The sequence below is a fragment of the Neoarius graeffei genome, chromosome 23, assembly GCF_027579695.1.
Source record: "Neoarius graeffei isolate fNeoGra1 chromosome 23, fNeoGra1.pri, whole genome shotgun sequence".
NCBI classification, from domain to species: domain Eukaryota; kingdom Metazoa; phylum Chordata; class Actinopteri; order Siluriformes; family Ariidae; genus Neoarius; species Neoarius graeffei.
The window spans coordinates 32,356,859-32,379,932 of NC_083591.1; the positions used below are offsets into that span (position 1 = coordinate 32,356,859).

Here is a 23,074-nt window from a genome sequence, read left to right on the forward strand (position 1 = left end):
AAAACTAGAATTTTGTTCCCTTATTAACATTTTGGGTTAAAAATATTCAGTGGCCAAATTTTTGGTGCATTCTTAGTATGGTGTGTGCTCACCTGTTGGCATAAGCACATATGTTGTCGATGAGGGGGCAGTTTTTCAGTGCAGATTCTACTTTTCCCAAAGACACATACTCTCCTGCCTGCAGCTTCACCAGGTCCTTTTTACGGTCTAGACATGCGTGCGCACACACACAATAAACCAAAATTATAAATTTTTGTTTCTATTAGCTATAATTTAACTGGCCTATGAAGTTGTACTTCTGTGTTGTATGCATGCGTGTGTCCTACAATCAATCAATGTTTGCATATCTGTGTGCGCGTGCATGTTACTCACCAATGATCTTAAGACAACCGTCAGGATGGAACTCTCCAATATCTCCTGTGCAGAACCAGCGCTGTCCATTTTTATCCACAAAAAAGTCTTCCTTGTTCTTTGCTTCACCGTTATAGTAACCCATAGTAACATTCGGACCACCAATTAGAATTTCCCCCCGAGGAGTGGGCTTATCAGTGCTATAGTATCCGCCTTCATCAGGAAGGGAAATAAAAACAAAGAAATCAAACTTTTACCAACTAAAGAAGCATGTGTGTGCGCATGTTTACCAAATGTATATACTTATTCACAAATTATGAACAGATTCAGGCTAAATGGTAAAATCATACACTAGGGCAGTGGTTCTCAACTGATGGGCGATGAGTCTCTTTTTATATAAAAAGTTTTCAATAAACACGGTACAACTATGCTATGAAAATCATCTGGCTTGTCCTCCTTACAACTTACATGACCCATAATGTTAAATAGTGACATGTAGGCCTATACTCAATAACTGTAGACAAATTTAATTTAAAGTGAATGTATAAGTATTCATCCCCCTTGGTGTTTGTCCTGTTTTGTTGCATTACAAGATGGAATTAAAACAGATTTTTGGAGGGTTAGCACCATTTGATTTACACATCATGCCTACCACTTTAAAGGTGAAAATTGTTTTATTGTGACACAAACAATAATTAAGATGAAAAAACAGAAATCTGGAGTGTGCATAGGTATTCACCCCCTTTCGTATGAAACCCTAAGAGCTGGTCCAACCAATTCACTTCATAAGTCACATTAGTTGCTTAAGCTCCACCTGTGTGCAATCAAAGTGTCACGTGATGTCTGTATAAAATCAACTTGTTCTGGAAGGACCCTGACTCTGCAACACTACTAAGCAAGCAACATGAGAACCAAGGAGCACTCCAAACAGGTCAGAGACAAAAGTTGTGAAGTATGGATCAGGGTTGGGTTACTTAAAAATCCCAAACTTTAAATATCCCAGGGAGCACCACTACCTACATTATAGCAAAATGGAAAGAATACGGCACCACTACAAACCTGACAAGAGAAGGCCGCCCACCAAAACTCTCAGACTGGGCAAGGAGGGCATTAATCAGAGATGCAACAAAGACACCAAAGATAATACTGAAGGAGCTGCAAAGATCCACATCAGAGATGGGAATATCTGTCCATAGGACCACTTTAAGCCATACACTCCACAGAGTAGGACTTTATGGAAGACGGGCCAGAGAGGAGAAAAAAAAAAAAAAAGGTTATTGCTTAAGAAAACACATTTGGAGTTTGCCCAACAACAGCATGTGGCAGATTCCCCAAACACACGGAAGATGATTCTCTGGTCAAATGATACAAAAATTTATCTTTTTGGCCATCATGGAAAATGCCATGTGTGGCGCAAACCAAAACACCTTGAGAACACCATTCTGACAGTGAAGCATGGTGGTGGCAGCTTCATGCTGTGGGGATATTTTTCATCTGCAGGGACAGGAAAGCTGGTCAGGACTGAAGGAAAGATGGATGACACTAAATACAGGGCAATTCTGGAGGAAAACCTGTTTGAGTCAGCCAGAGGTTTGAGAATGGGATGAATGTTTAAATTCCATAAAGACAATGACCCCAAACATACTACTAAAGCTATACTGGAGTGGTTTAAAGGGAAACATTTAAATGTCTTGGAATGGCCTAATCAAAGCCCAGACCTTAATCCAATTGAGAATCTGTGGCATAACTTGAAGATTGCTATACACCAATACAACCCATCTAACTTGAAGGAGTTGGAGCAGTTTTGCCTTGAGGAATGGGCAAAAATCCCAGTGGCTAGATGTGCTAGGCTAAGAGAGATATACCCCCCAAGAGACTTGCAACTGTAATTGCAGCAAAAGGTGGCTCTATGAAGTACTGACTTGGGGTGTGTGGTTGAATACCTATGCACACTTCAGATTTCCATTTTTTCCCTCCCTTTTCATTTTAATCATTGTGTCACAATAAAACAATTTGCACCTATAAAGTGGTAGGGATGTTGAGTAAATCAAATGGTGCTAACTCCCCAAAACTCCATTTTAATTCCATCTTGTAATGCTACAAAACAGGACAAACACTTTTGCAAGACACTGTATTGTAGGAGTTTAGCACTAATAGATAGAGAAAAGAGAAGGGAAAAAAAATTCTATTTATATATAAAACAAACACCACACACACACACACACACACACGATATACATGTCGTGCCACGGGTTCCCCCCCAAGATGCTCCGTTTACAGAATGAGTAGAAATTGCATTGAAAAGTGTGTAATATTTTGTACTGTTTTCGCTGGCTGATCCAGTAACTCAGCAATTAATCACCTCAATGGCACCCCTACGGGATACATTTACCATTTTTAACATCATCCACGACTGTGTTGGACTGAGGCTGGTTCTAGAGGACTTGAGACAGGGACTCATTTTAAATGACTACTGTGTAGTTACTGTCCAGAACCGGAAACGAGTCAACACAGTGTCCATTCACTGTACATGTACTGACTGAGTCCTGGTCTCCAGGTTTTCAACACTGCATGTTCAGAGGTTAGAAAAAATAAAAACACATTTTACGACCGACTCTCATATCAACAACAGTTCTAACTTCATTGGTAACATTTTGTACAGGTTAAAGTTAGTCCCATGTTAGAAACTGGGCATCAGCGACTAATATTCTGACAGTTGGCACAGTGCCAAAAATGAATTTGGCATGGTACCAACCAATCAATGCGGCATCAAATTAAATCACCTACAGCTGTTTTGCAAACCCATAGTAAAAGCAGTGTCATTCTGGTCCAAAAATACACTTTAGACCTTGCTAAAACATGCACATCATGGACATTTTGAAAGCTTTCTACCTGGAAAATGGACCATTTTGGGTTGCGCACACATGACATCCAATTTACAGCAACTTCAAATTTCCTGCATATGGAGGCTTGGTAGTGTAATGCAACAGGTATAACTCAATCCATAAGCTGAGTATCTGGTATGAAAATCTGGTGGACTGACATGTATATTTCCCAAACACTGAGGAAGGTAGTACAAAAACACAAATATAAAGCTTATAAATCTTTTAAAGTGTGAATGACATATTTAGCCTTTTAAGCTTAAGTGCCAGGAACAAAAAGAATGCCCTGTTCGATCAATGTGATTTTTGACCTGTTTGACCAAGCTTTAAAAATCATTATGTCAAAAAATGTTAAATGATGGACTTCACAATGAGGTACAGATTCTGTTTGCACCTAAAAAGGTACTTTTGCTAAGTGGTTTGTCAAATAAATGTAAAAATAGTATGTGTGTGTGAGACAGTGTGAAAATTCCTCATTACTGTTGTCTTCACTGCTATATTTGTAAATATGCACCATGAGGAATACGAATACATGCAAGATGTGTCAATCGGTTCATGTTAGAAAATGTGACATCTGCTTGCAATTTCTTGTTGAAATGTACTGTATCTGTCGCTTAAAAGCTCTAGATTAGGGGTCAACTAAAATTGCACCAAGAAAAGAAAAAAAAATATATCAGCTGATGAGTCACGCATCACTCTCTGCAGAGTTTTCAGTGCTTCTTAAAAACTTGCCTTCTCATGTAAAGCTGCAGTCAATCCAATCAATCTTCAGATATGCTTTTTATACAATTTCACTGTACTGATCTGTGTCACCTGTCTGCACCTTGTTATAAACACCACAGTCAGTAAATACTCCGTTAATTATGCTGATATGATGGACAATACATGATGAGTGCCTCATAATCAGTTCATCTGCGATTACACTTTTCTATGGTCAGGAGTGCGTGTAAACTTCTGTACATCCTTCTGCACAAGAAAAATATTGATAAAAACCGTTCTCTGCATAGAAACATGCACATTTTAAGCACAAAACTACATCTGTATGCATGGCTGAGAAATGAGACCCCTGGTTATGAGCATCTGGAATCTCTGATACCAGCCATATTCTCTGGTTGAGTAATTGGCTCTCAAACCAGGAGAAATTTTTAAAAAGCTTAGCTGAATCTTGTTAGTGAACTTGATTAACTTTAAATATGTAGCCGATTTCTGTGATTCATGTGTGTTAAAGGGAGAGAGAGAGAGAGAGAGAGAGAGAGAACACCATTAAGCCCCACAGTGCTGAGCAGTCTTGAATTAACTATTCTGAAAGAAAATACTCACTGATTGCATTTTTTTTTAAATCATCCATTAGCACCATATTTCATACATGATCAGCACTCACCTTCCTCCCAGTCCTTAAGCGTGATCTCTGAACACACCAGAGGCGCTCCAACTCTGCCCGTACTGTAGTCATATACTACACATGCAAACACACGAATTAAAAATACATCTAGCCAATACAGGCCTCATTATCACTGATACAACTGATCAAGTGTAATGTACTATGTACATTATTTTGCCAATATCCATTTTAAAGTGCAAACAGCATATACATACAATTACATATGACACACACACCATGTTAATGGAGTAATAGCTGCTACTCAGTGATTGACAAGGAAATCTGACATGTATTGGGAATAAAAAAGATTTTTTTTTTTTATTTGCTTTTGATGGTTGCAGAAAACAAATCCATGTGTAATTCCAATTTAAAACAAGATCAGCTGTGAGTTACTGCTCACTTACATATACCCCCGCTCTCGCTTGTATCAGAATGCAAGCAGTTGAAGGAATAGGACACTTATTATAAACGTTGACTTCAACAAATAATTAACCCTGAAACAAGTACAGTAAGTAAAGAGCAGCATTCTTCCCAGGTATTTAAAATAGCATCCTGGTAAACTGTCATTTTGAAATAGCATTTTGCTTCAAGTCAAGTCAACTTTGTCAAATATGCTATACATGCTTGACATACAGCACAGATGAAATTTCAGTCCTCTCTGACCCACGGTGCAAACAGGCAATGCAATAAATAAAAATAGAATAATTGAAATAAACAATATAAACACTAGATAAGAACTAGACAAAACACACACACACAAAATATATATATATATATATATATATATATATATATATATATATATATATATATATATATTTATTTATTACACACACACTACCCCGATTCCAAAAAAGTTGGGACAAAGTACAAATTGTAAATAAAAACGGAATGCAATGATGTGGAAGTTTCAAAATTCCATATTTTATTCAGATTAGAACATAGATGACATATCAAATGTTTAAACTGAGAAAATGTATCATTTAAAGAGAAAAATTAGGTGATTTTAAATTTCATGACAACACCACATCTCAAAAAAGTTGGGACAAGGCCATGTTTACCACTGTGAGACATCCCCTTTTCTCTTTACAACAGTCTGTAAACGTCTGGGGACTGAGGAGACAAGTTGCTCAAGGTTAGGGATAGGAATGTTAACCCATTCTTGTCTAATGTAGAATTCTAGTTGCTCAACTGTCTTAGGTCTTTTTTGTCATATCTTCCATTTTATGATGCGCCAAATGTTTTCGATGGGTGAAAGATCTGGACTGCAGGCTGGCCAGTTCAGTACCCGGACCCTTCTTCTACACAGCCATGATGCTCTAATTGATGCACTATGTGTTTTGGCATTGTCATGTTGGAAAATGCAAGGTCTTCCCTGAAAGAGACGTCGTCTGGATGGGAGCATATGTTGCTCTAGAACCTGGATATACCTTTCAGCATTGATGGTGTCTTTCCAGATGTGTAAGCTGCCCATGCCACACATACTAACACAACCCCATACCATCAGAAATGCAGGCTTCTGAACTGAGCGCTGATAACAACTTGGGTTGTCCTTCTCCTCTTTAGTCTGAATGACACGGCGTCCCTGATTTCCATAAAGAACTTCAAATTTTGATTCGTCTGACCACAGAACAGTTTTCCACTTTGCCACAGTCCATTTTAAAATGAGCCTTGGCCCAGAAGACTTCTGCGCTTCTGGATCATGTTTAGATACGGCTTCTTCTTTGAACTATAGAGTTTTAGCTAGCAACAGTGGATGGCACAGTGAATTGTGTTCACAGATAATGTTCTCTGGAAATATTCCTGAGCCCATTTTGTGATTTCCAATACAGAAGCATGCCTGTATGTGATGCAGTGCCGTCTAAGGGCCCGAAGATCACGGGCACCCAGTATGGTTTTCCGGCCTTGACCCTTACACACACAGATTCTTCCAGAGTCTCTGAATCTTTTGATGATATTATGCACTGTAGATAATGATATGTTCAAACTCTTTGCAATTTTACACTGTCGAAATCCTTTCTGATATTGCTCCACTACTTGTCGGCGCAGAATTAGGGGGATTGGTGATCCTCTTCCCATCTTTACTTCTGAGAGCTGCTGCCACTCCAAGATGCTCTTTTTCTACTCAGTCATGTTAATGACCTATTGCCAATTGACCTAATGAGTTGCAATTTGGTCCTCCAGCTGTTCCTTTTTTGTACCTTTAACTTTTCCAGCCTCTTATTGCCCCTGTCCCAACTTTGAGATGTGTTGCTGTCATGAAATTTCAAATGAGCCAATATTTGGCATGAAATTTCAAAATGTCTCACTTTCGACATTTGATATGTTGTCCATGTTCTATTGTGAATACAATATCAGTTTTTGAGATATGTAAATTATTGCATTCCATTTTTATTTACAATTTCTACTTTGTCCTAACTTTTTTGGAATCCGGGTTGTACATACACACACATACTATATATGTGTATAAATTGGAGCAAATAAACAGTCAAGGGCACTTGAGGTATAGCAGGTAAACATGAAATAAGCAGTATAAACAAACTAATAGCTGTTAAGGTGAGGTAGTGCGGAATAATGCAAATGAGCGAAGTAAAGTGAAATGTGCAGTCCCTGAGTTCAGTGTGTTAATGAACGTTGAGAGTACGTGCGTGCGTGCGAGAGAGAGAGCAGAATCTGTGGCAGGGGGCAGGAGGGGTAGAACAGGGAGGGAGTTGAGCCTCCTGACCGCCTGGTGAAAGAAACTGTCCTTGAGCCTGCTGGTTTTGGCCCGGAGACTCCGCAGTCTCATCCCCGACGGGAGCAGACTGAAGAGGCTGTGAGATGGGTGGGTGGGGTCACCTGCCATCCTGATGGCTTTGCGGGTGAGGCGGGAATTATAGATATCCATTAGAGAAGGGAGAGAGACACCAATGATCCTCTCAGTTGCTCTCACGATGCACTGCAGAGTCTTGCAGCAGGACACTGTGCAGGCGCTGTACCACATGGTGATGCAGCTGGTCAGGATGTTCTCGATGGTGCCTCTGGAGAATGGTGTGCATGATGGGGGCCGGGACTCTTGCTCTCCTCAATTTGCGGAGGAAGTACAGACACTGTTAGGCTTTTTTGCCCAGTGATGGTGTTGTTGCTCCAGGACAGGTCTTCAGAGATGTGCACACCCAGAAACTTGGTGCTACTCACCCTCTCCACTGCAGCACCGTCGATAGATAGTGGAGCATGCTGGGTGTGCGCACTCCTGAAATCCACAACAATCTCCTTCGTCTTCTCCCCGTTCAGGCGGAGATTGTTGTCCTTGCACCACATGGCCAAGCGGCTCACCTCACTCCTGTAGATTGTCTCATTGCCATTGTTGATGAGACCCACCACAGTCGTGTCATCCGCAAACTTAATGAAGAGGTTGGAGCTGGATGTTGGTGTGCAGTCATGGGTCAGCAGAGTGAAGAGGAGGGGGCTCAGCACACATCCTTGGGGGGCCCCCCGTGTTCAATGTGATTGTGCTGGAGGAGTTGCCACCAACTTGTACAACCTGTGGTCTCCCCGTCAGGAAGTTCAGCAACCAGTTGCACAGGGAGGTGTTGAGTCCCAGCTGGTCCAGTTTATGAATGAGCTGCTGAGGAATGATTGTGTTGAATGCTGAGCTAAAGTCTATGAACAGCATTCTGACATACGAGTCTTTTGTCTCCAGGTGTGTGAGGGCTGAGTGGAGGGCAGTGGAGATGGCGTCATCGGTCGAACGGTTGGACTGATATGCAAACTGGAAAAGATCCAGGGCAGGGGGGAGGGCAGACTTGATATGCCGCATGACTAGCCGCTCGAAGCACTTCATGAGGATGGGAGTGAGTGCGACAGGGCGGTAGTCATTGAAGCAGGAAGGAGACTGCTTCTTCGGGACCGGGATGATGGTGGTGGCTTTGAGGCACATGGGGACAACAGCCTGGCTCAACAAGATGTTGAAGATGTCTGTAAAGACATCTGTGAGCTCCTCGGCACAGTCTCTCACGACACGACCAGGAATGTTATCAGGACCCAGGGCTTTCCGTGCATTTGTTGTCCTGAGAGCTCTCCTCACGCTGTCTGGGGACAGCGTCAACACCTGGTCGTCGGGAGGTGGTGGGGTCTTCTGTGCTGTTGTCTGCCTCAAAGCTAGCGAAGAAGTCATTCAACTGATTTAGCAGAGACGTGGAGTTGTCACAGGTCTGCGGCAAGGGCTTGTAGTCTGTGATGGTCTGAATCCCCCGCCACAGGTTCCTGGTGTCTCTGCTGTCGTTGAAATAGTCAGCAATGTTCTTGGAATACTGTCTCTTGGCCACCCTGATGCCTCATGACAGGTTGGCCCTAGCTGTCCTCAGGCCCACCTCGTCCCCAGCTCTGAAGGCATCGTTCCGAGCCCACAGGAGCCTGTGGACTTCCCCTGTCAGCCATGGTTTCTGATTGGCCCGAATGGAGATGGTTCTGGTGACCTTAACGTCATCCATGCACTTCATGTAGGCAGTGACTGTCTCCGTGTACTCTTGGAGATCTGTGGAGTTGTTGTAGGTGGCTGCCTGTCTGAACATGCTCCAGTCAGTGGTGGAAAAACAGTCCTGGAGTGCCTCTGAGGACCCCTTTGGCCACACACGTATCTGCTTTGTAGCTGGTTTGGTGACTTTAACCAGCGGCCTGTATGCTGGCATTAGCATAACAGTGGAGTGATCTGAGGCCCCAAGGTGGGGGAGGGATAGAGCTTTGTAGGCGTCTTTATGCATGGTGTAAACATTGTCCAGAGTATTGTTTCCACGTGTGGGAAAGTTGATATGTCCATAGAGTTTTGGAAACACGCTCTTGGGGTTTGCATGGTTGAAATCCCCAGCCAGGATGAGGAAAGCATCTGGGTGGGCTGTCTGCTGCTCACTGATGTGCTGATAGAGTTCATTCAGTGCTTCACTCCTGTTATTGGAGCCGGGAGGGATGTATATTGCTACCAGCAATATGGCTGTAAATTCCCTCGGCAGATAGAATGGCTGGCACTTAATAATTATAAACTCCACCAGTGGTGAGCAGTGTTTGCAGACCACAACAGCATCACGGCACCAGGCATCACTGATGTAAACAAAGTCCTCCGCCGCGAGTCTCTCCCCCCCCCCCCCGACTAGCGCTCTGTCTGACCGGTAGCATGTTAGCCGGGCTAGCTGAATGGCACAGTCCTGGACGCTGTCATTAAGCCATGTTTCCACAGACAAGAGGACACAACACTCACTCACAGACTTAGATGAGCGGAGCAGGCGGACATAATCTAGCTTGCTGTCCAGCGAGCGTACGTTGGCCAGAACGATGGTAGGGATAGCCGGCCGGTGAGGGCTAGCCGCTAGCCTAGCCCGGATACCTCCATGCCGCGCTTGCCACTCTTCTGCTTCCGCATGTTCCGCCTGTGGCGCTTCCACTGTGGGGTGGATGCAGGAGTGGGGGTCGGTGGTTGAGCAGGCCTCCAGAGCAAACAGTAGTCGCATCGCATTTCCATGTCCGCTGGATTTATATCCGTGAATATAGTCCTGCGGATGTCGAGCAGAAACTCACGGGAGTATGTGCGCCTTAAGACTGATGGACGCAACAAAGACGAACAGATACATACTGTTTTAAAACACAAACACGAAAACACCGTTCTGTCGGGACAGAGAGGAGCCGCTGCGTGTGTACACGCCGCCATCTTGAAATAGCATCCAAATTTCACCCTAGATGTTTCGTAAATACATTCAGTCGGTAAACAAGAAGTCGATGTGGGACAGACCTGAAAACAGTATACATGGTATAGAACCCCAACCTGAAGTTTGGTACCAAGTGGCTATGATTTGTGGTTGCTGAGAAAAAGGGGCTTTTGGTCGGACGAACGGACATAGGTAAACCAGTATACCTCCCCCACTTAAAATTGAAAATATTGGCATGGCATGATGCAAAATTCAATTCTGGTGGTTGTGAACCATGAGATGACTGTTAGTGGATGTTTAATAACAGTAAAAGTTTGAGATTTCACATGATCCAGAATGCCCTTTAACACTTAGCCTATTTTTCACTGAGTGAGTTGGATTCTAGGCAGCAAAGCTACTATAATGTCTTGTCATTAAGCCCTTATTAACTCATGAGGGAAAAATATATCAGTTTAACATTTATGTAAGGAATAACACACTTCAAACTGTGCTGTTATGTCAAAATAATGCAAGCCAGGGTGGAGAGTGATGCTACCCCCATTATTTGCCCATCTTTGCTGATACTACTAGAGTAATGTATATAACCCCATAACCCTTGCTCCCAGCCTCAAGTGTGTGTGTGTCTTACACTCGCTAATGGTCCCAGCTCCACAGGTCTCTGTGAGACCGTAGCCCTGTCCCACTGGGCAGCAGAAACAAATGTTCATAAAGCGCTGAGTAGCCTCAGACAGAGGAGCTCCTCCTGACAGCAACGCTCGTGTATTCCCACCTAGCAGTGAACGCACTTTCCTGAAAACCAGACTGCACACATGACAGAGACACACGAGTATTAGACAGCCAGTAATATACAGTTTGTTCACAATATTAAAATAATACAAAAGTTTTTCAAAGCATTTATTAAGTGGGTGTGTCTGCAAGAGTGCTATACCGGTCACATAGCGGAGTGCTATATCCTTTAGTGATCTGCTCCATCTTGTAGTTGTAGGCCAATACAAAGAGAGTCCTCTGCACTCTGCTCATCTCATCCACCTTAGTCATCACATTCTTATAGATACGGTCCATGATCTCCTGTACAGTGAGAAAGGCAGGAGAAAAATAAGATTCAGATATCAGAGAGGACAGAAAAGTGACAGAAATTTTTATATGAGGGTGAATCTTGTGTGTTTTATTACCGGAACAGCTGCCATCAGCGTTGGTTTTAGGACAGTCGCATCTCCTTTACTGCCTTTTTTAATTTTGGTTGACTGTGAAGAGAAAATCAGTACTAACAAGCAGATAGAACATAAACTGCTTAAGGCAACAACAACTCCTGGGGTCACTGAATATTCACATATTTAGTATGAAGGTTGCTCATGTTTGGCTTGCTTACAGACAGACAATCACGTGCAGACTTCTCCCCTTTCTTATGAAAGTTCTTGAACATGCTGTACACAATCACCTGCCTATTTCTTACCCAGAACAACCCCCAGGATCTTAACCATTTTGGCTTCAATGCAGCACAAGCCACAGCAACAACCTTCATGTCTGTTACTGAGAACAATTGCATTATTATATCAGCCAAACTATCATCCGTCTTCATCCTTCCTGACTCCTCAGCAGCCTTCAATTCAACTCCATTTCAAATATATTTGTATTGCACTTTTAACAATAGACAGACATTCTCACAAAGCAGCTTTACAGAAGTCTTGATGCTGATTTATATTTAGTTCTGTAATGAACAAGCCAGACAACAGTGGTGGGGCCCTCCCAACCAGATCACATGAGGGGGAAAAAAAAAAAAACCTTTATAGGAACAAGACTCAAAAGGGGAACCTATGCTCTTCTGGGCCACACCAGACAGTGGGATTATAATTCATTACTCTTCCACAATCATACTGTGTTGAAATGATGTTCAGTTTAAACATGTGTTTATAATTACAGCAGGAGTTCTACAGTATCCAGGTGGGTTTATCCAGTGAAGAACGTGCAAAATTTCAGGATGAACAGTTTTTGGAAATTGCAATCGGTCCATGTGAAACTACCCATAGTAGGTAAACTTCAAAATGGAACCACAAGACTCTTCTGTCCATCCTCACAAGCCTTGGAATTTGTGACCCAATATAGTGGTTGCTTTCTATGGAGTTCTGCTCCTTTCTTTTATCGAGAGTGTGTGGTTTTTCCAATTTTAAAATCAGTATTCATTCATTTCACATTTAGATTTTGCAATGCCCCCCCCATTAGTATGCAAATTTGCCCTGTTCCTGCTTAAAAAAAAATAAATCTGCCTTCTCTCTTAAATAGCCCATGCTTGCATTCAGACTGCTTTTATGTGCTCATGAATCTACAGATTTCAGTGCACTCTCTCAGATTTGTGATACAACTCTATTAAAATTCACCAACCAATAGAATGTAAGGTATGACGTTGACCAATGAAATAGTCACTGCCTCCCTGGGTGTATTCACTTTACTTACAGATGGGTTACTGTTTAATAGGGTTGCACTGTTTAAAGTGAGACTGCCCATAAAAATCGGTGAAATTTAGTTCCCTCTGAAATTTGGTCATTGTGATATTTTGTGAGATACTGCAGAAATAAACACATCAGGCCATTCTGTGGCTGGAAAATTATTTAATTTGAGGGGATTCCATAGCAAATAATGTGCATGAAATCGCCCGCTTCACGCAGTCAAGGAGACAAAGGAAGTCCCTGCCATAAGAAAGACCTGTGTCAACACTTTTCTCTATCCTGGCACCCAGGTGGCAGAATGAACTTCCCCTGGGTATCCAAACAGCTCAGTCACTGGCTGTCTTCAAACAAAGACTGAAGACCCACCTCGATTTTAAACATGTAACAGAGCATTAATTCAGTGAGCGAGAGAAAATAAATAAATAAATAAATAAACCAAAAAACCTTGACCTTGTTTTTGTTGCTGTGTGAATGTTGTTGCACTAACACCAATCTAACATAGCTAATGGCATTCCTAGACCCAGAACTATTTTTCTAGCATTAGGATATGTTTTTTTTTTTATTGGAGACTATAAAGCACTTCTGTAAAATGACATCAGCTAAATGCTATACATGTAATGTTCTCTTTTTTGTGTGCGCGCGCTGTGATGACTGTTTGAGACCAAGTGTGTTTACCTGATCAGCGAGGGTCTGTGGTGAGGAGTATCCAATGCGGCAGCCATGAGAAATGCACAGCAGCTCAGCACTGAGCTCCAACACATGTGCCAGTGGCAAGTAGCCAATATAGGTGTCACTCTCTCTGCCCAGGTTAAATTAAAATTAGATAGATAAATTATTTTACACACACACACACACACACACACACACACACACCAGTGACACTAACTAAGCTGAAGTCTAAGGTAAACCGCAGACAATTTAGAAAGCAATGTGCACCAAAGGTTGGAGAAAGAATAAGACAGTAAAGAGCAGACAAAGTGAAACATGCAAGGAAGCTCAGCGTGAAGCAACGAAGCCATGGTAATGTGTGGGGGGAAAAAAAATGCTTGATATTCATAGTCAGAAATTATGTATCCACAGGTAAGAAATACACTGCTTGGCCAATAAAAAAAAAGGTCACACACTAGTATTTCATTGGACCACCTTTAACTTTTATTATGGCACATTCATTGTGGCATTTTGTGAAACATCACAACATTTGTGTTCAGAGTTGCATTCATTTTTCTTCAAGATCTTGTATTGACAATGGGAGAGTTGAACCACTCCATAAAGCCTTCTCCAGCACATCCCAAAAACGTTCAGTGGGGTTAAGGTCCAGACTCTGTGGTGGCCAATTCATATGTGAAAATGATTCCTCATCCTTCTTGAACAACTTTCACAATTTGAGCCTGATGAGTCCTGGCACTGTCATCCTGGAATATGCCCATGCCCGGGGGGGGGGGGGATGCATTGATAGGATAACCTGATCATTCAGTAATTGCCACGCAATGTTGCTGAGTCTCGACCTGACCAACTGAAGCAACCCCAGATCACAACACTGCCTCCAGAGGCTTGTACAGTGGCCACTACACATGATGGGTGCATCGTTTGATGTGCTTCCCTTCTTACTCTGATGCACCCATCACTCTGGAATAGGGTAAATCTGGACTCAGACCATATAACCTTTTTCCATTGCTCCAGAGTCCAATTATGCTCCTTACTAAATCAAAACCTTTTCTTCTGATTAGTCTCACTGAATGTGGTTTTCTTATGGCTATACAGCTGTTTAGTCCCAATCCCGCGAGTTCTCATCGCATTGTATGTGTGAACATGCTCTTAACTTCACTATTAAACATAACTGAGTTCTATTGTCGATTTTTTCAAGTTGACTGCACCAAGTGTAAGAGATCTCTGATCATGTTCAGTCAAGATTTTATTTCGACCACATTTCTTCCATGAAGTTAACAGTTCACCACCATTCTTCCATATTAAAATAACGTATCAGATAGTTCTTAACCCAATTCCAGTAATTTCAGCAATTTCCTTAGTTGCTTTCTTTGCTTGATGCAGGGCAATAATTTGACCCTTCTGAAACACAGTAACATCTTTTACACAACCACTGATAAGTCCTCTGACAAGGTAATTTACAAAATGAGAAGCTACTCACTACATCAGTTAGGGTTAAAACAATTGCTGTCAGCCAGAAACATATTAATCAGTGCAGTAATTATCCAATCAAAGGCTCTTAAGTATTTGCTTATTTAAATCCAACCAGCAACTTTTTTTGGCCAGGCAGTGTATTTAGCTATACTATAATACATTATAGTATATTATAGTGTGTGTATAAATACATCATATTAATGAACTATTGTGTGATGTGGTTAAACTTTAAATGCTTTGGCAATCCTCTGAATGGGAATGACAGAAACAAAGAAATTTAAGGAATTCTTACCCCACATTTGGGACACGTTCAGCCATGCCAGCTACCCCAGCAATGATGTTTCTGTGAGAGATCATGACTCCTTTGGGGATACCTGTGGAGCCACTAGTGTACATGATCACCGCAATATCTTTGGGAAGGGGCTGCCTCCACTGCACCATCACTAGATAGAGGAAAAAGGAAGGGAGAGATGGAAACAGAGAAAGAAATAAGATCACAAGAATTAGATAATGGTCTCCTAGTGCTTACTCTTAGATCAAAATTTCAAATATTTAAAAATTCCTTTCCCACCCTCAACTGACCACCATACTGAACTGGAACAACATTCTTATGAAGGTAAGAAAGAAAAGTAATTGAGTAGTTGGATTTAAAAGCTTTACTGCTCTCGGGTTTTGCGCCCAGTTCTTGGACAGCGGACATGTTGTGGACCAGAATGCCTCTGGGTAGGCCAGGCCAGCTGGTGGGCTTATGGTCCACAATGATGATGTGCTGCAGCCTAGGGACTTCCAGGAGAATTTCCTAAGGTTATGGATAACGCACATGAACCCATTTTTTTAAAAATACATCAATAAATTCATCTAGCAAATTACTGCAAAACAGCATCAAAGTTGATTTTTCATTTTCTTTTGAAAGTTAGTTTTGAAAGAAAGTTTTAGTTTTTAGAGCAGCATTGCGAGAACTCATTTTCTTTTTTTTTTTTTATAAAATTTATTAAATATACACACACTTATTTTGTGGACAAAGATACATTTGTATCTGATATTTAGAAAGAAATTTATATATACACAAACTACAGATTGTGCAACATCCTTGGAACAGACAAAATATATTTAATCTGTTAATGGTCTACAAGGAAAGTCAGTCCTTTTCTAGCTGCATGTTACACAAGTAAAAAAGGTATTGAGGGATATCTGAGGACAGCAAATATTGCTAAGTCAATACATGTGAAACAGAATTTGTGCAGTTTGGCAAACCGTGGTCCTCTCAAGCCTGAAAGCTAGCTTATAAACCAGTATTGTCCATGCTTATATTTCTTGCGACGAGCATTTTTCAAAGAGTTTTATGGAGTATTGTGGGCATCACTAAATGCAAATCAGCTGTGTCAACTTAGAGGTTAATGCTATTTATCAACATACACCTGTGAACACAAAGGAAATCAGTAATTCCAAAGGTTTTTAAAAATCAGGATGAATTTTTGTTGTTTGGTTTGGCTTCAGCAAACAGTTACATACAATTATACTAAAGGACTGATAAACGGGGCTCACTGCATTAAAATGGAACAATTTTTGTGTGACTGTTCTTATAACTTTAATAACAGATCCATAAAATGAGTACATATAACCAAAAGTATCCCTTAATACAGTGCTACTGTGCAATGTATTATTAGAAACCAGGGATCTTCATAAGAATGTTAAATTTAGAATAATCCCATAAGGCACTGGCCCAGTTTCCTCACTGCACTAGGACTCAACACACACACACACACACACACACACACACACACACACACACAGTAAGGGTGGCACTGTCGCATTAGAGAATTATACTAATTTCTACAGACCTGCACATATCTTCAAGCTTGTGTTTGAAATAGAAAGGGCTAGTTTTCCCACATGAATTTAGTATGATTATAGTTCAGAACAAGAATGTATAGTTGAGAATAAAATAGTCCTGGAAAAATGCTTCATCATAGAAGCTGAAAGCCCTATACAGTGTCTGTTTCTTATAATTAGTACTTTTACTTTACACTAACAATCTGTAATCCAAGGTCATTACTGACACAGAGTTAAGGCTGTAAGCTTAACTTCTCTGACTTAAAAATGTCTTCAGGTTGAAGGGCTTTGCAGTTTCTTAGTAACATGAACAGATGTATTTTTGTTTTGTTAATTTCAACAAGTAAATGGATTTTATATACATGCGCAAATTGTTCTAATAAGAGGATACAGCATCTCCTGAAACGTATTATCGGAAACTGCACATAAATACCACTTCATAGTGGTATCACATCACTCCATTAATGATCAAGCATGCCGTTCTAAGAAAATAATCATATTTTAATCTGAATGCCATCAGTACTGTTAGCATGTTGTCAGGTGAAGAGTGAGTGCTGACCTTGAGGCGACTCTGCAGCAGATCTTTACTGGTGATGATGTGTGTGACCTGTGTCTCATTGAGACCATGGGCTATTGCTGCCCCTCCCAGAGTAGAGTATAGAGTCACCACTGTTTAAAAAAAAATTGAGAGAGACACAAAGACACACACGGACATGGACACACACACACACAAAAAAAAAAAAGATTTAAAAAAAAAAAAAAATCAGCCGTAGAAATTAACACACAGGGAAATATTGGCATATTATACTAGATCTTCGACTACAATAAAGCTTACCTTTCGATTAAAACAGTCATGTACGTGTTTTTAATGTACAAACAAAAATGACTACAGTATATACAATATGTATATTGTAGAACATTATGCACAAAAATACATTCAGTCCTTCAGAGAAGATATTCGGATATGGATAACCCAAGAGTGTAACTTTTCAGCTGACATTAGCAATGGAATGGCACACCGGTGAAAGATGATGGAGACAATATTATTGCTTTGACATTCTTACATTTTTTCGCTTACTCAACAAGAGCACACAACTAAGACTCTATTGATCTGAGAGGAGAAAAAAAATAAAAAAAATACACTAAGACTGAATAAATTCCTGCACATGAACTGGAGAATGTGAGCTTTGTATTCAGAGCACTCACGTGGGAAGTTGTACATGAAGCAGGCCTGTGCTGCTATCATCCACTCGGCACGAGTCTCACAGAAGACAGCAATGTTACACTGAGGCTTTTGACCCAGGGCAGCAAGGCCTCGCCCAAACCTCTGGACCAACTGAAAAGTTTCCTCATATGACAGCCAGTTATAATAACCCAAGATCACCTACAGAGAGAAAAAGAGAAAGACAATGACTTCACAATTATTTTAACATAGACTTGTGAGCTAGAGTTTTAACAAGACTGTTATGAACAGTTCTATCCACTTTAGCCAATAATTTGTTTCTCAGGGATTACACAATTGAATCCAATTGTATAAATGATAAATATATTTAACAGAGCTCATCTCTGGCATAGATTTTAATAAACATTATGCCTAAACATCATATTGCTGGCTCAGAAAGTTCAGGTTTAACAGACAGCTACTAAAAGGGTTAAATTATCAACTTCATTGATGCTGGAAACAGGTTTAACTTTGGCCAGGTTTACATTAGACCGTATCTGTCTCGTTTTCTTCGCGGATGCACTGTCCGTTTACATTAAAACGCCGGGAAACGGGAATCCGCCAGGGCCCACGTATTCAACCCAGTTCGTGTCTGGTCCGGTGCTGTGTAAACATTGAGGATACGCGGATATGCTGTGCCGAGCTCTAGCTGACGTCGTCATTGGACAACGTCACTGTGACATCCACCTTCCTGATTCGCTGGCGTTGGTCATGTGACGCGACTGCTGAAAAACGGCGCGGACTTCCGCCTTGTATCACCTTTCATTAAAGAGTATAAAAGTATGAAAATACTGCAAATACTGATGCAAATACTGCCCATTGTGTAGTTATGATTGTCTTTAGGCTTGCCATCCTTCCACTTGCAAGTGGTAAGTGACTTGCGCATGCCCGATATGCACTGGGATCTCACACACATAGCGGCTCAGTCCCGAATCACTGCTTGTGCGCTTCACTCGCGCGCTCTGTGAGCTGCGCAGGGCCGGAGTGCGCACCCTCCAGAGGGCACTCGCTGTTCAGAGCGGAGTGATTTGGAGCGCAGGATGCCTACGGAGCCAAGCCGGTGAGGAGAAATTTACACATTTCAACTTACGTGCCGTCTAATTAGTCATGTGATTAGCATATCCGTGTATTGGTGTTGCTGTGTGCACGCTAATCGTTTTTAAAAATGTTAATCTGATGATCCGCTGATACAGTCTAATGTAAACCCCACCTTTGACTGATGCCTGTCAGCACCAGAATAGACACAGGAGACCCTTTCACTCCAGGTTGAATGGACTATCTGTCAGAATTCTGTCATACTAAATCCTGGCCATTCAGTTTTCCCATTGTCCTTTAGTTGTGAAATATCCAAGGCGATAAGTGAAGTGTAAACAGAACTGAAAGCATTACTTACAATGGCTGTCAGAATTATATTGCAACATCAAGAGCACCGACTTGGAACTGCGATAACATTTTTACCAGCTCTACTTTGAGGTGACGATCAGAAATGAGTTTTCTTTGCCATCAAAAAAAATAGCTTGTTAGTGCAGTACAATGCTTCACATTGTTATGCACTTATCAGCAAGGCAGATCATCCAGATTATCTGGTTCTCACATAACACTGCACAATGAACACTACTTAAAAACTATGAGCTATTGAAAGAAACTGTCACATGAGCAAAGAACAAAACTCACACCACAGCTGGTGCTGCTTGGTAATTTAGCTGGACATTTTTCATTGAAGTAAACAAGAGGTAGAGTTTTCCAAACCAGACACTCTTCATGCAACACTAATGACCATATGTAGGCAGGACAGCAATATAAATAGGCTTACTATTAATTCAAAAGAATTTGAGCTAGAAACAACAAAATAATTTGATTAGACTAAACTGTTGAAGTTACAACTTTCACCAAGAAATATGAGAACTGCCAAACATCTCAATTACAAAAAGGTCAAAGGTTTCCCGCCTTGCAATAAACAGCTTAATTGCAATGGCTTATAACAGAGAACAGCAAGGACCCCAAGCTGCTTCCACAATGCATTTTTAAGTTCAAGAGCAACAGTTTCCTGTTTTGACGGGATTCACAGCCTTTCCCAGGAGTCCAATAAACAAAACCACAAACCTAAAGGCAGCTCAAATTTCAGAAAAAGCTAGAACCCCAAGCCTTATCTTCTAATACACACACAAAATGGTGCATGTCAGTGTGATCATCTTGTCGCACCTTCTTGAAGACCTTGCCATTGGGCTGCAGTTCATCTTCTTCGCTGAGCACCTCTCGGGTACCAAGACAGTCTCTCTGAGGAAATTGTTTAACTGCATACTCAAACTCTTTATCCAGAGTCCCCACTCCATCATGGAGCTCCGAAACAAGCCGGTTCAGGCTGCTGATGGCCCGGTAAGGCCCTGCTGGATTCCTGGTAACCTGACATCAAAACACAGCAAGAACAGAAAATGGCATCATGGAAAGGTAAATATTCAGTAGGAGCAAACGAAACATTCCAGTATTCACTACCTTTAAGCAGTGAAAATATTTTAGCACCAATAAAAAAAAACAAAAAAACAAAAAACTATACTTTAAGCACTTTCACAGCTATTAATCAGAGTTCAATATCGATACTTTTGCTGCATTTGCTATTTGGTTTGATTTATGTTCACAGTGCACATAATAAACCATGAAGCAAAAAAAAAATTTACTGGGGGATGTGTAAGGCTGTAAAAATGCTCGGAAAAAAAAAAAAAACTAATTTATTGGTCAGAAATACAATAACAAAAGGTAAACAAAACTTTTCCAAGTCCGATTAGAAAATATCATAATTCACCTGAACACAGATGATTACATAAATACATTGCTTACCCCCCCCCCCCAAAAAAAAAGGGTTGCATCCAGCTTTTTTTTGCATCCACATGACATTTATGCAGCACTACAGCTCTGCCCTTTGGCTCAGTTTAGCTTACATCACACAAAATACAAAAAATGCCACTCGCAACTCAAAATACACAGCATGTTTGTTGGATCAGTGCAGTAAGTTGAATCACTTTCTCACTGCAATCATACTGCACTGGATTTCACTTGGAACTAAAATGGGATCAAGATGATCTCAGACCAGTTATTTCAGTCTGTCTATAATTGCCATGTTCTTGAAAAGGCAAATCAACTACACAAAAGGGCAGAAAACACCAGGGTTTAATTCAAATGGGCTTAACATTTTCTAGCAAGCACCCTCAGCAAAAGCAGGTATAGATGAACTTACTGAATGTGCTTTGATGCGTTTGGCTCGGGTCTGGTTGTCCTTTGCTCCAGACAGGAAGTACCAGGGTATAAAGGTGATGAAAGAGTAGATCCAAACCACAGAGCGAAAGACGTGCAGGAAAAGAGGAGGAACATCCTCCTTCAGCTTCATCCTGATGGAGGAGTGAGGGAGACTAACAATGGGTGGAGAGAACGAGACAGTCTACGAGTCCGAGTGTGTGGATCTGTTTTTGTGTGCTTGGTTATCACGTCTCTTGCCCTTTAATCCTTTCTCTCCCACTCTTTTGTTTGTTGCTTGTAACAATATTCCTCTCTTGCTTTTCCCCCCCTTGGAGATGGAGCCCCCTTGTCTTGAGTTATAATATGCCTCCTTTTCTTTGATAAACGTGCCAGCAAACAGGACGACTTGCTTCCTCTTCCTACTGTATCAGTTATTTCTTAGATGTGGTGAACCTTCCTGTAAAAAAGGACCAGCTATAATGAAAGAATACGGTCATTAAAATTGTTTTGCAAAGCTTTTAGTCCCTTTAAAAAGATCAGTTAAGGAAATTAAATAAACAGAATGAGAAATGTGCAGGACTAAAAGAAACATAGTAAACAGACTGTATGCGAAGTCATTTTCCCTGGCACAGAACAGAGAAAATGGATAGTGGCGAATATATTTTTTTTTGCATAAAACAGAGGTGCAAAATTACATTATAGGCCTCAGTGCAACGTGTCAGAATTAGAAGAAGAAATCTGTGTCACATGCACACTTTAAGCACAGTGAAATTCATCCTCTGCATTTAACCCATCTGAAGCAGTGAGCACACACACACACACACACACACACACACACACACACACACACACACACACACAGAGCAGTGGGCAGCCACACTACAGTGCCCGGGGAGCAGTCAGGGGTCAGGTACCTTGCTCAAGGGCACTTCAGCCCAAGGCCGCCCCACATTAACCTAACCTGCATGTCTTTGGACTGTGGGGGAAACCGGAGCACCCGGAGGAAACCCACGCGGACACGGAGAGAACATGCAAACTCCGCACAGAAAGGCCCTCGTCGGCCACAGGGCTCGAACCCGGACCTTCTTGCTGTGAGGCGACAGCGCTAACCACTACACCACCGTGCCAAACAATTTCACTGGAAGCAATCAATGTTGTCAGTGTTAACACTGTTCACCCAAAAGGAAATGTTTAATGGGAAGCAAGATGCTGCTGTTTCAAGTGTGGAAAGATCATCAACTTGATACAAAACTGCAGAGTTTAAATAAATTAAATAAATAAATAGCGGGGCGGCACGGTGGTGTAGTGGTTAGCGCTGTCGCCTCACAGCAAGAAAGTCCTGAGTTCGAGCCCCATGGCCGGCGAGGGCCTTTCTGTGCGGAGTTTGCATGTTCTCCCCGTGTCCGTGTGGGTTTCCTCCGGGTGCTCCGGTTTCCCCCACAGTCCAAAGACATGCAGGTTAGGTTAACTGGTGACTCTAAATTGAGCGTAGGTGTGAATGTGAGTGTGAATGGTTGTCTGTGTCTATGTGTCAGCCCTGTGATGACCTGGCGACTTGTCCAGGGTGTACCACGCCTTTCGCCCGTAGTCAGCTGGGATAGGCTCCAGCTTGCCTGCGACCCTGTAGAAGAATAAAGCGGCTAGAGATAATGAGATGAGATAAATAAATAGCAGAAAGAACCCCAAGTTATTGCAAGACTGCAAGAATCCAGAGGGAGTTTATATTTAAAGTGAGACAGGCCTCTAAGCAAATAAATAGCTGTGGCTATTAATGCAGAATACTCAGACAAACAGGCCTTTAGTGTGCTAACCCTACTACATTAGTGAACTGGAAGCAATAGTAATAGGTTTCACTTCTGTGAAACATCTGACCAGACATTTAACAGTTTGTGTCAGTTCCCTTCAAAGCAAAA

The 23,074-nt window shown here is 41.5% G+C and overlaps 1 protein-coding gene across 7 annotated transcripts in view; it reads right to left on the reverse strand.

Moving 5' to 3' along the window:
• acsl3b (acyl-CoA synthetase long chain family member 3b) overlaps positions 1-23,074 on the reverse strand; it is a 46,444-nt gene that overhangs the window by 4,855 nt on the left and 18,515 nt on the right. For 2 of the 7 annotated variants that reach the window (XM_060906102.1, XM_060906096.1), the window contains exons 2-15: positions 22,709-22,801; positions 21,163-21,618; positions 20,133-20,333; positions 17,915-18,092; positions 17,268-17,377; positions 15,536-15,674; positions 15,168-15,318; positions 13,412-13,535; positions 11,465-11,536; positions 11,221-11,360; positions 10,921-11,093; positions 4,615-4,689; positions 373-564; positions 93-207 (exon numbers count right to left, since the gene is read on the reverse strand). In XM_060906102.1, coding sequence (XP_060762085.1) covers positions 93-207; positions 373-564; positions 4,615-4,689; positions 10,921-11,093; positions 11,221-11,360; positions 11,465-11,536; positions 13,412-13,535; positions 15,168-15,318; positions 15,536-15,674; positions 17,268-17,377; positions 17,915-18,092; positions 20,133-20,333; positions 21,163-21,312 — 1,820 coding nt within the window. In that variant the 5' untranslated portion in view covers positions 21,313-21,618; positions 22,709-22,801. Of the gene's footprint in view, positions 1-92; positions 208-372; positions 565-4,614; positions 4,690-10,920; positions 11,094-11,220; positions 11,361-11,464; positions 11,537-13,411; positions 13,536-15,167; positions 15,319-15,535; positions 15,675-17,267; positions 17,378-17,914; positions 18,093-20,132; positions 20,334-21,162; positions 21,636-22,708; positions 22,802-23,074 lie in introns of all 7 variants that reach the window. The other 5 variants (XM_060906100.1, XM_060906098.1, XM_060906101.1 and 2 more) reach the window with 5 other exon arrangements.